Raw genomic sequence first — 13,160 nt, 5'->3', positions numbered from 1 at the left:
GTGATAGAGAGCTTTTATTTTTAATAAATATAATTGGGTGTACTGCAGTTTAGAGCTAGATCCTGTATATACTTTCATTAGTAAAATTAGTTTACTTAAAAGAGAAGTTGTAATATATTCAGTGTCTATTTCAGACTTTTTTTGCTCTTAAGATACCATGTGAAGAAGAGAAAAATTACACTTTTTCCCTAGTTTTCAATTTTATGATGCATAAAAAGAACTAGAAATGGCTTATTAATTTATTTTTCCTAGTTGGTTAATGTCCTTCATTACCTTTAAAAAACATATTGGCTCAGATAGCTGGGGAGGGGATGAGGGGATGTCAATAATTTAATATAGTGTTTCACATACTTCTCACATCCTCTATTTCAGTATATAGGATCCTTTCCATGCTTGATCTGCATTCCCTCCTTTGTGCTTGTGATATACCGTTTTACTCTTTGCCATCCATTAGTATTCCACGGTAGGCAAGTCCTGAATTTATAATGTCGCTTTAAAAATCCAAAGAAAAAGCATTCTCTCACCCCATCCCCCCCGACTGCTAGAGGAAAAAAGTGTTCAGGCTTCTGTTGTACCTAATAAGGAGGCAGGAAAAAAAGAATCCATCAAAATACATCCCAGGCTTTCCTAATTTTGTGATCTCCAGATCTTTTGGATTGCAACTCATAATATTTCCAGTGCTGTTTTATGGCTATATGGGGATGATAGGAGTTATAATCTAGAGGGCACCAGATTTGGAAAGGCAAATAACAGATCTTTTAAGAGGTCTGCTTAAGTTAAGTCTTCAATTTTTATGCAGAATCTGCTGGCATCTTGAGTTGTGTTGATTTGGGAGAAGATTATTTATTGGGACCAGTAGAGACACTGGCACTTTTTTTTTTTGCAGTCATTTCCAAAGAATGTTAACCCAGCTGGAGACTTTTGAAGTGGCTGCAAATGGTTGGGGAAAGTACAAGGAAACTCAAGAAGGTGGGGGACAAGTATGATTTTTTTTTCCTTTGGCCACCACATCCTCCCATTTAAGCAGGCAGCTGTTTTTAGGGGGACTTCTTTGAAGAACTGAAAAGGGAGGGATCTGCTTGTTGAATTGCATTAGTATTGTATATGTTGATTAGGATTATTCCATTTGTAACCCAAGAGCACTTACTGAGGTCCATTCTGCAAATAATAAAGCATTAATTCTTGTCCTCTCATTTCTGCTATGAAATGATTACACAGAGTGAAAAGGAAGAACTCTTTCTTTGCTTCTTGTTTGTCTTCTGTTATATCAGGCTTAGAAAAACAACTTAGGCACAGCCTTCTTAGTAAATGTTTGTTTATTTTAAGTAGGTTTTAGCTTTGCTTTGCTATTTGCAATTAAAAAATAAGGATAAATAACTATGTAATGGGGGGGGGGGAAATCACATAATTTATATAACATAAGATCCTAGATTTTAAAAAAAAGCATGTCAACACCAGTTGGCATTTATCGAGTGTAATATTTGTCAGAAATATATATTAATTTTTTTAAAACAAATCAAATTTAGCTGAAAGTTTAGAATTTTTATGTCATTTTTTCATCAGAAGATGGTCCCATATTTTTCTATATCGATCTTAATGGTAAGTCAAAGATAATTTTTCCAGAATATAGTAATTTCAGCTATAGTTACCAGAACCTGAGAAGCATGTGCATATGATGTGGAAACAGAGATTGCGTATAGGATACTTATTAATGCTTCTTCAAGATTCATAAAGAAATGATTGTCCCAAGGAGCTATTTTCAGTATCAAACTTCTTCGTTCAAAATTGTTCAACAGCTAATATGACTCTCATGTGCAGACTGGGATTTCTGGCTCATTGCAATCTGGCAACATTTTGTTGGATTTTAAACTGAAAGGTGGTTTCATTTTTTTTCGAAGACCTTGTTAAATTTATGCATCTTAAGATACTGTTGTTAGTGTCATTGTGTTGTATCAGTAATAATTGATAGCAGTTCACCTTTACTTAAGTTTTTAAAAAAGAAATGCCATGCTATAATTTATAACTAAAGGGGAAAAGCACCTTGCATCATCATAACAAAACTTTCTTGAGTCACAGCATTAAAATATAGCATTTCTGGTGAAGATGAAATACATTTGATAATACTGCTGATGGGTCTGTTGTAACTGAGACTTACAAGGTACAGAGTGGTAGTTCCATATGTCTTTCGTTGTGACATCTTCCTATGCAGATTCTCCTGTGTTATAGGATAGTCATATGATAAGATTCAGTGGAATTTAAATGTGGCTTTCAATGAATTTCATGTGGCTATGTTGGAAGTTATGTTCATTAAAGCTTTATAGATAAGCCCACAAAAAATTGCTAACCTGCCAAAAAGGTTTCATGGTCTACTGGGGCTAGCACAGAAACAGGGAATTGCCTTTCTCAGAAACATACTCTGTGCATCTGATGGAGAGGACTGTAATCTACCAAAGCTTAGAGTAACTGTTAGATTGCTGCAAGATACTTCATTGTTTTTGCTGCAAAAAGATTAACAGAACTAGCCCTCTGGATCATTTTTTTGCTATTAGCTTGTTGACCGGTCCTAACTGCAGAACAAGAAAGTTGTGGAGCATTTTATCACATATTTCATTGGCCTGCTGATTCCATGTAGACATTTCATGCAATCCCCACTTCCCAGTGGCTGCTAGGCCAGCTCTTAAATACAAGGCTATAAAACAAGAAATCATTACAATCAAAGAGGGATTTCCCCTATTCAGATTATTATATAAAAGAAATCTTTTTGCTATTCACATTCTTCAACAGTGATGAGTCAGTAGACTGCTGATTAAATTAAATGTAGTATTGATAAGGCTGTTGCCTGTGATCAGTGGAGATACAATCCATGATGTGATTCTGGTCACAGTTTTACAATCTTTCAAACATTAGTCATAACTAAATCATTTATTTCATCAAGTCTTTGCTAACTCATTCTTGATTGTATTCAGAATAGATAAGTTTTCCTTTGTAAAATTTATTACTGAAGTGTTTTAAAGCAATCCCTTCTGAAAATATAAAGCTGTAATGTAAATTTTTCCTATTTTTTCATGTGAGGGTCTTTTATACAGATATTTCTATTTATCACTATCTTGGGCTTAGTAGACTTTTACTTCCAGATCAAAAATAGACTTTTATTTCCAGATCAAAAAGAGGAATCTACTATTGGCAAAAATATTTTCATAAAAAAATTGAGTAACTAAAATGTTTTCATTAAAAATACACAGTGCCAAAGTTGGGGACAGTAAAGAAAAACTATAGCAGAGTAACTGAAACATTATCAGAACATAGCCTATTTTTCAGGTTTGACAAACAGCATTTCATCACCCATGGCTTATCTTCTTTTTTTGTTTTTCTCCAGCTAGTTATATATGTGACTTGGTTGCTCAAAATGTAAACTGGCAGAGATATTAAAGTCTATACTCAGCAATAGAGAAATCTGCATTTCAAATGAAATCCATTTTGTCAAATTTTAATTTCATAAATCTCTAGTTGGTTTCCATAGGTGAAAGATTGAAGTGGACTGATGATTTGAGAATGGACATTTGATGTTTATTTCTTTAGTCTTGCTGCTGTTTTAATGTACCGTAGGTGTTGTTAAAACAACTTCACCTTCCCCTTCAGCCACAATTTTTGTTTCATGCCCTGGACATTGTCTTGCTTAGCATTTTGTTCCGTGCATGTGTGTTGTTTTGCCTTTGAGTCATTGTTGACCCCTAGTGACTGCCTGGACCAGTCCCTGCAGTTTTCTTGGCAAGTTTTCGGAAGTGGTTTGCCATTGCCTGCTTCTCAGGGCTGAGACGGTATGCCTGGCACAAGGTCTCCCAGCTGGCTTTGTGCCTAAGATGAGACTAGAACTCACAGTCTTCCGGTTTCTAGCCGGATGCCTTAAACCACTACACCAAACTGGCTCTCTCTCTTTATCCCCTGACCCCCTGAAAAAGAGAAAATGAAAGAATCAACAATAATTAATTTTGTTAAGCAAGAATATGTTGATAATTGAATATCTACATCAGATCATGCAAACTTGAGCTGGATTATTAAAAGCGATAGGGCTGATCTGGACAAAGCCTGTTTGTATATTGCATAAGCATATGTGTGTTCTCATTCCGCATTATGAAAATGAGTACCCTTGTCTCATGGGCAGCTTCATCCAGATGTGCTGTGAGGTCAGTTAAAAGAAGTTTGCATGCATAACCCAACTGTCTGCCTTGGGGAGGGTAATAGCTTGACTATTAACTGACACCACAGGATGACCTTTGGAGGGGCACAACTGTGTACTGCCCTTTTTGCATAATGCCCAAATAGAGCTTATGTCCCTTATGCTGAAATTAGGAATCACTAAGTAAAGGTGTTTTTGTTCACTTGTTCATGATTAGTTTATTGACTTCCTGGTTTAGCTAGCAAAGCACCTTTATCCTCTCTCTTTCCAGTTCAGATGAGCACATTATATCAGGGCCAGTTAATCAGTAAACTTTTCCTGCAAATCCCACATAAACCACATAAAATACTGCCAGAGATCAAATGAGGACATTGACTACTAAAGGCTTTGTGCCTACCGTACAACTTTCCTTATGATGTAGTAGCCAAAAGCTGCTCGGGGCTTTTGAAAGAAGGGAAGAGCATACAGAGAAAATAGGTAGAAAGGTTTACACGCATCCCTCTTTTATCTCCTTGGCTTGGCTTTAAATATTAAGCATAGCCATTTTGCTCCGTAAGCATGGCAGGTTAAATATTTAGCTCTCCTGACTTTTAGGTTATGTTCTAGGTTTTGGTGGTATAGTCCTTAGTTGAACGACAGAGCTTAGTGAGTTTTTTCTTTAACTGAAAGTGAGGTTCTTGAAATGTGATGTTGGCAACCATCTCTTAAATTATGAAGTGACCATTTAAAAAAATTGTTTCATTAGAAGGAATATGCCTAAATGTCATGATTCCTGAACCAGGCTAGATGAATGGCTGTAGTATAAGAGATGCTCTAAAGCAGTATGTTTCTCAACTTTGACAACTTTAAGATGTGTGGACTTCAACTCCCAGAATTCCCAAGCCAGCCAAGATTTCTATGCTGAAAGATAGGAATTTACCATCCTCTTTGTCCATGAGTATATTCAGAATTATACAAAAATTGAGTAGTTTTGGAAGCTTTTGTAGTAACTTCTGCAGTTTTGGTGACAGATCCGTAAGAGTGAGTATTGAAACAGCCTCTCAGTTCCACGTCATACTGAATGACAGCCATTGACATTTCATTCATTTTAATGGCACCATTTTACAATACAGTTTCTTTTTCTTTGGGTAGCCTTGATAATAATAGGGTTGGTTGTCGGTAATACATTACAGTGGAGACATGAAACATGTACTGATGTCTTTTACACTGACCTCAAACCAGTGTCAAATAAATGTATGTATCATTGTATATTTGTTTGTTTGTTTACAGAGTGCAGCTGCAGCGCCAAGTCCAGTACTTGGAAACATTCCTCCAAATGATGGAATGCCCGGAGGACCCATTCCTCCTGGTTTCTTTCAGGTAAGGGTTAATTCTCCTGATCTTTATGTGAATAACTGGTATCTTTCTGTGGTGGTTTTGTTTGTTTGCTTGTTTGTTTTATTAATCCTTAGTTCTGGAATTGTGTTTATGTGATAGATTCCACTTGTCTGGAAAGCAATATTAGTTTTTGCTTTTATTTCAGTTCAACCCATTACAAAGCTATTTTGGAATGAATGAGATATATGTTGATCATGACAGGACTGAGTGTAATACAGAGCATTCAGGATATGCATTCTTCTTTTTCCCTTCTGGTTAACCACTTGATTTTTTTCTAACTGCTGTCATTGAATTCTTTGGGCAAAACCAACTTAAACTTTAGCCACAGACAGAAGCTTATCCAGACTGGTCCGTAACTGCAGAGTTTTGGCAACAAGAGAGAAATAAAATATTACAGAGCTGCTTTTGGGGATTGAACTTATTTTTCTCTCCATCTCCTTTCTCATAGTAAAGTTTGCTGTTAGCTGCATGGAATTCTTGCTATTAGATCTGTGAGCAAAACCTGATGTGACAGAGGCCCAAGATAAAAACAACAAAAACAAGGATAGCTAAAGCTGTTTTAAAGCAAATGCAATTCTTAACATTGTTTTTCGTTCTCAAAATGGTCTGCCCTCTTGGGTGGGTTGGGCAAACTGTGTCATTCAGAAGGATCAATCTGGCTGGGTTGGAGAGTTAATTTGCATGTTACAACTATTTGCCTATTATTTGCATAGGCACACTCAGAGGATTTTCAGCAGTTAATATGATGATCTGCTTTTGGAATTGCTAACTCCCAATGTGCTTGAACATCAGTTCTTGAAGAAGAATTAAGCAGAGGGTTTTGAGGTGGTGGTGATGATGATGATGATGTGGGTTTTGAAATCATGGTATCTGAGAAGGAGTGGAGCTCAGTTTAACACTGCTTCTTGTAATTTGGTGTAGTTTTCACGAGCCTTTTTCAAGACTCCAGCTGACATAGAAGCAGTCCTGCTTGCTCATGCTGCCAGTGTGGGGGTTGTCTTTTTACTTGTATTACCCATACCACTAAGAGATGGGAAGGACTGTTCACCGGTATTTATTTGTTGGATGAACACATGAATGTAATGATTGAACAGGGGTAGTATCATCTCTGTAACCATTAGACACAGAATCCCTAGTTTAAAATCTTAACTGTTGGAATGGTTGTCATTCTAATAAGAGGCAATAGAAAGCCACATGGATGGTAAGCTCTAGTAACTATATTTATATTTGAAGAATTACTGAGCCAGATCTTTTTCATATAAATGATTAACATTGGTCGAAGCTGTGACTTTAATTTTACATTTTTTGAGTTCTGGATTTATGTAAGACGAAGTCTCAGTAGCTTGATCAGTGTTATGAGGCCTACATTAGAATTGTAAAATGATCAATTCTGTGGAAGTCTCAGGATGGAGCTGTAGATATGTCTTTTTGCTTTGTTGTTTTAGGGAAATAAATATTTTTAGGAAAGTTTTACATGTGATAAACTGAAATCTATTGATTTTTAGGATACTAAATAAAGACTGGAGTGATTATTTAAAAACTGGTGGAAATAAATGAAAGCTTGTTCCCTTTTCCTAATGAGTATTTCAGCAGTGGTCTGTGTTTGCGGGCCAGTGTTTGAAATTGGATGGCTAATATATGCCATTCTTGATACTGTTGAACTCTTAACACCCCTTTATCATAGACAGTGTAGTGAATACTGAGGGATGACGGGAATTGCAGTCCAACAGCATCCAGACATTATCTCTTTTAAGTAATTTGCTTAACAGCATATGTGCTGAAATTTAAGCAGTAACTGAATTGGAGGAATTTCTGTCTTTTTAAATTTCAGTTAAGTATAACAACAGTGCTGTTGTTAAAGATCTAGAGAGCGCCTCACAGCACATATCACGTCTGTCCACCTCATCTTAAGGAAGTGAATTCCATAGCATTTGCACTGTGGAATGACTCACTTCCTTTTTTCTGTACTGAATCTCCCTTATTCAGTTTCATTTCATGAACTTGAGTTCTAATGTTGAAATATTCTTTCTGTCCCCTCTATGAAAAGTGAGTTCTTAGACTTTCCAAACTTCATATCCTAGGTTTTATATGAAGGATGTGATTGAGTACAAGGACCAAAGTGCAAATATTTTGTAAAAATGGCCACATTCCCATTTCATTTCCATTTTGGAATATGTATATCAGCAAGTGTCCACAGGCTAAAAACCCTGGACCTATAACAGTACACTACAATTTAATCACATGCTGTAATTTACCTAACCCTGTGATACATTTCAGACATACTATATGTGATACATATATAAATAGATGTCATTTGCTAGAATGGAAAATTTAAGGAGAGCACTTGAAGTTATGTGCCATTGAAAGTGTACTTTCAGTTTGTATAATGTAGGTCTTCTAGTGATTGCTGGATTGTCTGCTCTATAGGATTTGTCCTTCTTGACAGCATGTGCTATTTACCTTCAAAAAATGAGGTCAGTCAGGAAGATGAGCTCCTCTGTGCCTAGATGCACACAGAGGTAGGAACATCGCTCTTACGAAAATCCTGATAGGAGTTTTTTCAGCCATTCATTTTCATGGGGATTTCTATCCAACAACTGGGTAGAAAAGCAGGCAAGATTTTCAGCGATAGAGACTCACACCTCCTGGCGTTTAGAGGTGATAGAGTTCAAGGACTGAAGTTTGTAGACAGAGCAGGGACACAAACATGCATAATTCTATAAACACTGACTATGACCTTTTAACTATGATCATGACAGCTAGATGGAACAAAGCACAGGTTGATACTTCTGTCTTTTTTATAGGCCATTTTGATGTAATCTTGGCACACTTGATCACACATCCTATATAGCACGCTCATGCAGAAGAGAAGTCCTCAGACTTCAATATGTTTCTTCTGACCTAAGAAAGAATACTATTTGAGACTCTTTAATTATGACAAAGGCAAGGAAAATATCAGCTCATGGTGTCTTTTCCAGGGTCAAGCAGGTCTGTAGATTGATGACGAGAATACAGCCATAATGGCCTGTTGCTGCCTAAGCAGTTTCCAAGGGAAAAAAAATCACAAGAATGTGAAAACCCTTTTTAAAAGAATTAAGAACGGCTATATTGTTGTCCATACCTGTCAGTCAAACCCAGAATGCATAATATGCTGACTTTCCCAGTGTTCCAAAATCAGCAATACAGGACAAATGCTTGTTTCAGTGTTTTGAAACCTCAAGGCAACACACCAGCCCCCTTAACAACTCCCCCTCCCCTCACAGATCTGGACAGTCCTGCAGGCTGAACTTTCTTTCTCCTTCCTGCCAGACAGAGCAGGAGAATGGTGGTAAAGGAGTAACGGCAGCCACTGCAATCAGCTGACCACTTTTTTCATTGCCTGCCCTGCCTTTCACATTTCTCCAGAAGGGCAGGACTTGCTACCAAACGGCTGGCTTTACCTTCTCCAGTAGAGGTAACTTCAGGAGCTCTGTGGGTAATCAGCAGCTCTGCCAGGCCCTGACCAATATTCAACACCAGCCACAAACCGTAGGCCTTTCCTTGCAACTGCCTGCATCTCTCCCATTGCTCTGTAGGCTTAACTTAAGAAAAAGACCTGGGTCTGTCAGTATGCATTTGGTTGTGTGCTTGTGCTTGTTGCCCAACATTTGATGGCTATGCATTTTCCCACTGAATTTTGAACTTGGTGTGTAGCATTTTAAAAATCCTTCTGATGAAATGGAAAGTTGAACATAAATCAATGTCTGTTGCTGTGTTAGCTATGCATCAGCAGTTAGTGAGATGCACCATAACAAAGCACTAGCAAGTTTGTGTTCCTACACTGCCCCCTAATGCATTGAGATCTTAGAAATGAACAGACAATAGTGTTCCTAACAGCTTTTGCTTGTAATTTTTTTTTTTTTTGCATTTATTCAAGCTACATTTATTTACTGCTTTTATTGATCGGTTTATAATCTTGTTGGTAAAGCAAGACTGAAATTATGGAAGGGGAAAGAAAACTAAGGGCTGAATGACTAAAGACTGATTTCTTACAGGGGTATAGGTTAATTCTGTAGCAGAAATTACATTTTTCAGGTACATTGGAAGTGAATAGGTGTGCTTCATCATGAGAACCTATCTTAAATTGTGTTTTCTGCCATACACACTCACACACACTGAAATGAACACGTATATGCCATACCTGATGAAATTCACAAAAGTTCTTATATGTCATGCTTCTCAAGTCAAGTTAATTTTGAAATTTGAATTCATTCTTGGAGTTTATATGTTGCCCATGTTATTTCTAAAGCCTTGCTTAATCTCATGTTCTGTGCAGGCCATTTAAAGGTAATGACTGGTTGACTGTGCTTGGAAGATCTGCTGGGCACAGAATAATTTCATTTGGGAGTTGTAACATTTCATGAGTCTTTCCCCCCAAATATTTTTTGTATCCTTTTCCTATTTGGCAGAGCTGACTCTTAGTGAAAATGAAACATCAGTACCTGCTATTTAACCAGCACTTGACAGTTTTCAGCAGTATCTTAAAGGAGGAGAAAAAGCAATGTATGAACAGGGAAGGAAGATGGAGAGAGTGGAAAAAAGAAGCATGGGTATGATAGGAAAAAATGTACTTTTCTGGCTGCTTGGTGGCTGTTGCCTACTTTTTTGCATTATGTTTCCTATTTCTCCTGTATAAATCCTTTGCTGCTCATATCCTATCACTGTTATTTACAAACAGATCCTTCACCATATTCAAAGGGCAAAGTTTCCTCTGTTGCCACAGATACTTCTTGAGCAAGTATATCTGATTTAGATGCTAGTCTATAAACTTTTTGTTTTCTCCAGGACTCTGTTTCAGTATAAACTCCTGCGTGCTAAGTTTTAGAAACTTTCAGATGCAATAAAAAGGAATCCCCGTGTGGATGTCCCATATTTACACTGGTTTTTCAGATATTCTTTGGCAGTTGCCAAAAAAGATGTTTGTAACTACGGTGAATTCCCAGGTGATGCCTCAAAATGCAGGAGGGTTGCAGAGGCAAAAACAGGAATGTTTTAGCACTTCTGTTCACTTATGCATGATTGCTTAGAATACTGAAAATGGAAAGAGCATAGCTGTCCATTTTGGTGTGAGAACCCATAGCCGTACCTAGAATATACATAATTTGGGGCAGTTATTCTACAGTGCATTTCAGCCAGAGTTCATGGCACAACCATGCAGATCCTTTTTAACATACAACTTTAATTGTCCCTGTCCTTGCAGAGATTACCGCTAACCATGAATGTTGAGCCCCAATACAGGCTTGAACAGGTGCTGCCAAAGTATTGAGGGTTTAGAAAAAAACATCCTATATGCTCTGTAAATAGATTTCTCTGTTAAACCAACCTTATGAGCTTTTTTAGTGATTGGCTTTAGAAACTCTATTTGTTTTTTGGGGTAGTTTAAGAAATACATTTAGTGGGTCCTTTTGTATAAACTACTTTGCAAAATATCTGAATAATTCCAATTAACATGGAAATATTATAATGCCCTAATTCTCCTCCCCTATTCATTTGATGGAGGTGGGACTGGGGAAGTAATGTAACCACTCAGGTTCTCTTTTGTGTTTAAAAATTGTGATGTAAGACAAATACTTTTGTTGCGTTTAAACTAATGTTCTCAATGTTTTACTTTTTGCTGCTTTTTCTTTTTAAATCAATTTTAGTCTTTTTACATCTTATTCCCGTATAAGAATAAGAAAAACCCTTAGAAATGTAGGTGCTCAAAATTATTTTCACTGCCCTAAGTAGACTAATAAGCATTGCAAAAAAATTATTCTGATGATAGAAAGGTGGTTATACCATGTATAATCCATGTTCCTGTTCACTTCAGCTAGAGTGGATTCCTTTGACTGATCTACTTATTTATTTGCATAACTGCTAACCTGTTCATGGTATTTCTAAGTCACTTTAGTAGACATATCTGAGATTTGGTCAGTGTTCATCTTTTTGCAATTATTATTTAATTTGTGGTATGTTACATGTTCTTGTTCTACATAGTTTTGATCATTGTAATTGTACCTTTTAGAAGTGAGTTAGGTTACTGAAAATGTTTGCAGAAAAAAGTATTGCAGAATTACTGAAAATCGGCAACAAGCAGGATGTGCATTATGCTGCATGATCATTCTGTTTTGTTTCTCTTGCAAGTGTGGGTAGCTAATGATAACCAGCTACTTACCAGGACAGAAAAGTTGAAGGTTACCTCAAAATCCAGATTCTGTCTTGTCATTCCTCTAACATTCCAACTTCAAACCTTTGTGTCAGTTTCTGCCTTCATATAATACTAGGCTTTCTTGCCATAATAAGATTCTGGTTACTTTAAATTAGGGTTTCTCAACCAGGGTTCTGTGGAACCCTAGGGTTTCCTGAGAGGTCACTAGAGGTTCCCTGGGAGATCATGATTTATTGAAAAAAATATTTCAAATTCGGGCAACTTCTCATTAAAGAGGTAAGTTACATTCTTTGTTTTTAGTTTAAGAACACTGTTAATGCATATAGACAGGCCTGCACATGAAATGAATATAATAATATTGTAACTTGGCCTATATTTGATCCTGAATGTGCAGGGGTTCCCCGAGGCTTGAAAAATATTTCGAGGGTTCCTCCAGGGTCAAAAGGTTGAGAAAGCCTGCTTTAAATCATACTCCCCAACCTAGTCTCCCCTTTTACTGTGATTAGCTGGAGATCATTGGAACAAAAGTGTGACACCTGGAAAGCTGGTTACTGTAGCTGCATAAACTGGAGTTTTGGGCTATTCTGGCCTAGCATTTGGTGCAACTTGGCCTGTATGCTAAATACTGTAACCCCAATATCTTGTGTGTGTCCTAAATCCTAGGAGTCAGTTGGATTAGAGGCATTGTGACCTGACAGAATAAACAAAACTTCTCCTTGTTCTTTGAGGACCTAGCTGCATGTAGTGGGAAAACTGAAGAAAGAAGTATCCTAAGGTAGTAGGAAATGTATATTAAGGAAATGTTGGCTGGACAGGCCCCTTCCATTTTAGGAGATAAGAATTTGAAAGAAGAGGATTTGCTGACAGGTTAATTCACAAGTAATTTGTATCATTTTTTAAAAAGCCTTATTAGAGCTCACCTGCCAGTTCTGAGAGAGATTTGCAACAATGTGGCCGAGACTCACAAAACTTCTCATTATCTCCTAAATTCTTAAGGATTCAGTCAGAGGCAAAATATCTGCCAATGGTTTGTGTTATCTTCTTTCCCTAAAATTATGAAAATGACTGTTCTGAGCAAGGAGGAGAAAGTCATGAAGTCAAAAAAGAAATTAAAATGATTTACTTTGTTCATGATTGGCTTGCCTACTGAAAAGAGGAAACAACTAATTAGGTAGTTTCCCAAATTCTGAAATTTCTGTATTAATGTCTTCCAGTTAATCCAATTCCATGGTATATATCATTCCTAGACAGAACAATCCATCTCTAGTATTCAGTCAACCAACAGGCAGTTCTGACTCATAGTTTTGGTATCTTGTTGTAGATCTGACCTGAAATTCTTCTGAGTTCTTTAGCAGCAGATCAGCCATGATGAGTCTGTAACCTTGGTGAACATGCTTGGGTTTCCTTCATTTGTGCAGG

The 13,160-nt window shown here is 37.0% G+C and overlaps 1 protein-coding gene across 3 annotated transcripts in view; it reads left to right on the top strand.

Moving 5' to 3' along the window:
- Positions 1 to 13,160, top strand: part of SSBP3 (single stranded DNA binding protein 3) — a 179,372-nt gene that overhangs the window by 131,510 nt on the left and 34,702 nt on the right. For 2 of the 3 annotated variants that reach the window (XM_063297987.1, XM_063297986.1), the window contains exon 5: positions 5,447 to 5,536. In XM_063297987.1, the coding sequence (XP_063154057.1) occupies positions 5,447 to 5,536 (90 nt within the window). Of the gene's footprint in view, positions 1 to 4,570; positions 4,655 to 5,446; positions 5,537 to 13,160 lie in introns of those variants that run through there. The other variant, XM_063297988.1, reaches the window with a different exon arrangement.

Source organism: Candoia aspera, chromosome 3 (genome assembly GCF_035149785.1).
Source record: "Candoia aspera isolate rCanAsp1 chromosome 3, rCanAsp1.hap2, whole genome shotgun sequence".
In the NCBI taxonomy this organism is placed as follows: Eukaryota; Metazoa; Chordata; class Lepidosauria; order Squamata; family Boidae; genus Candoia; species Candoia aspera.
The sequence above is the reverse complement of the archived record's forward strand: the minus strand, read 5'-3'. Positions and strand labels throughout refer to the sequence as shown.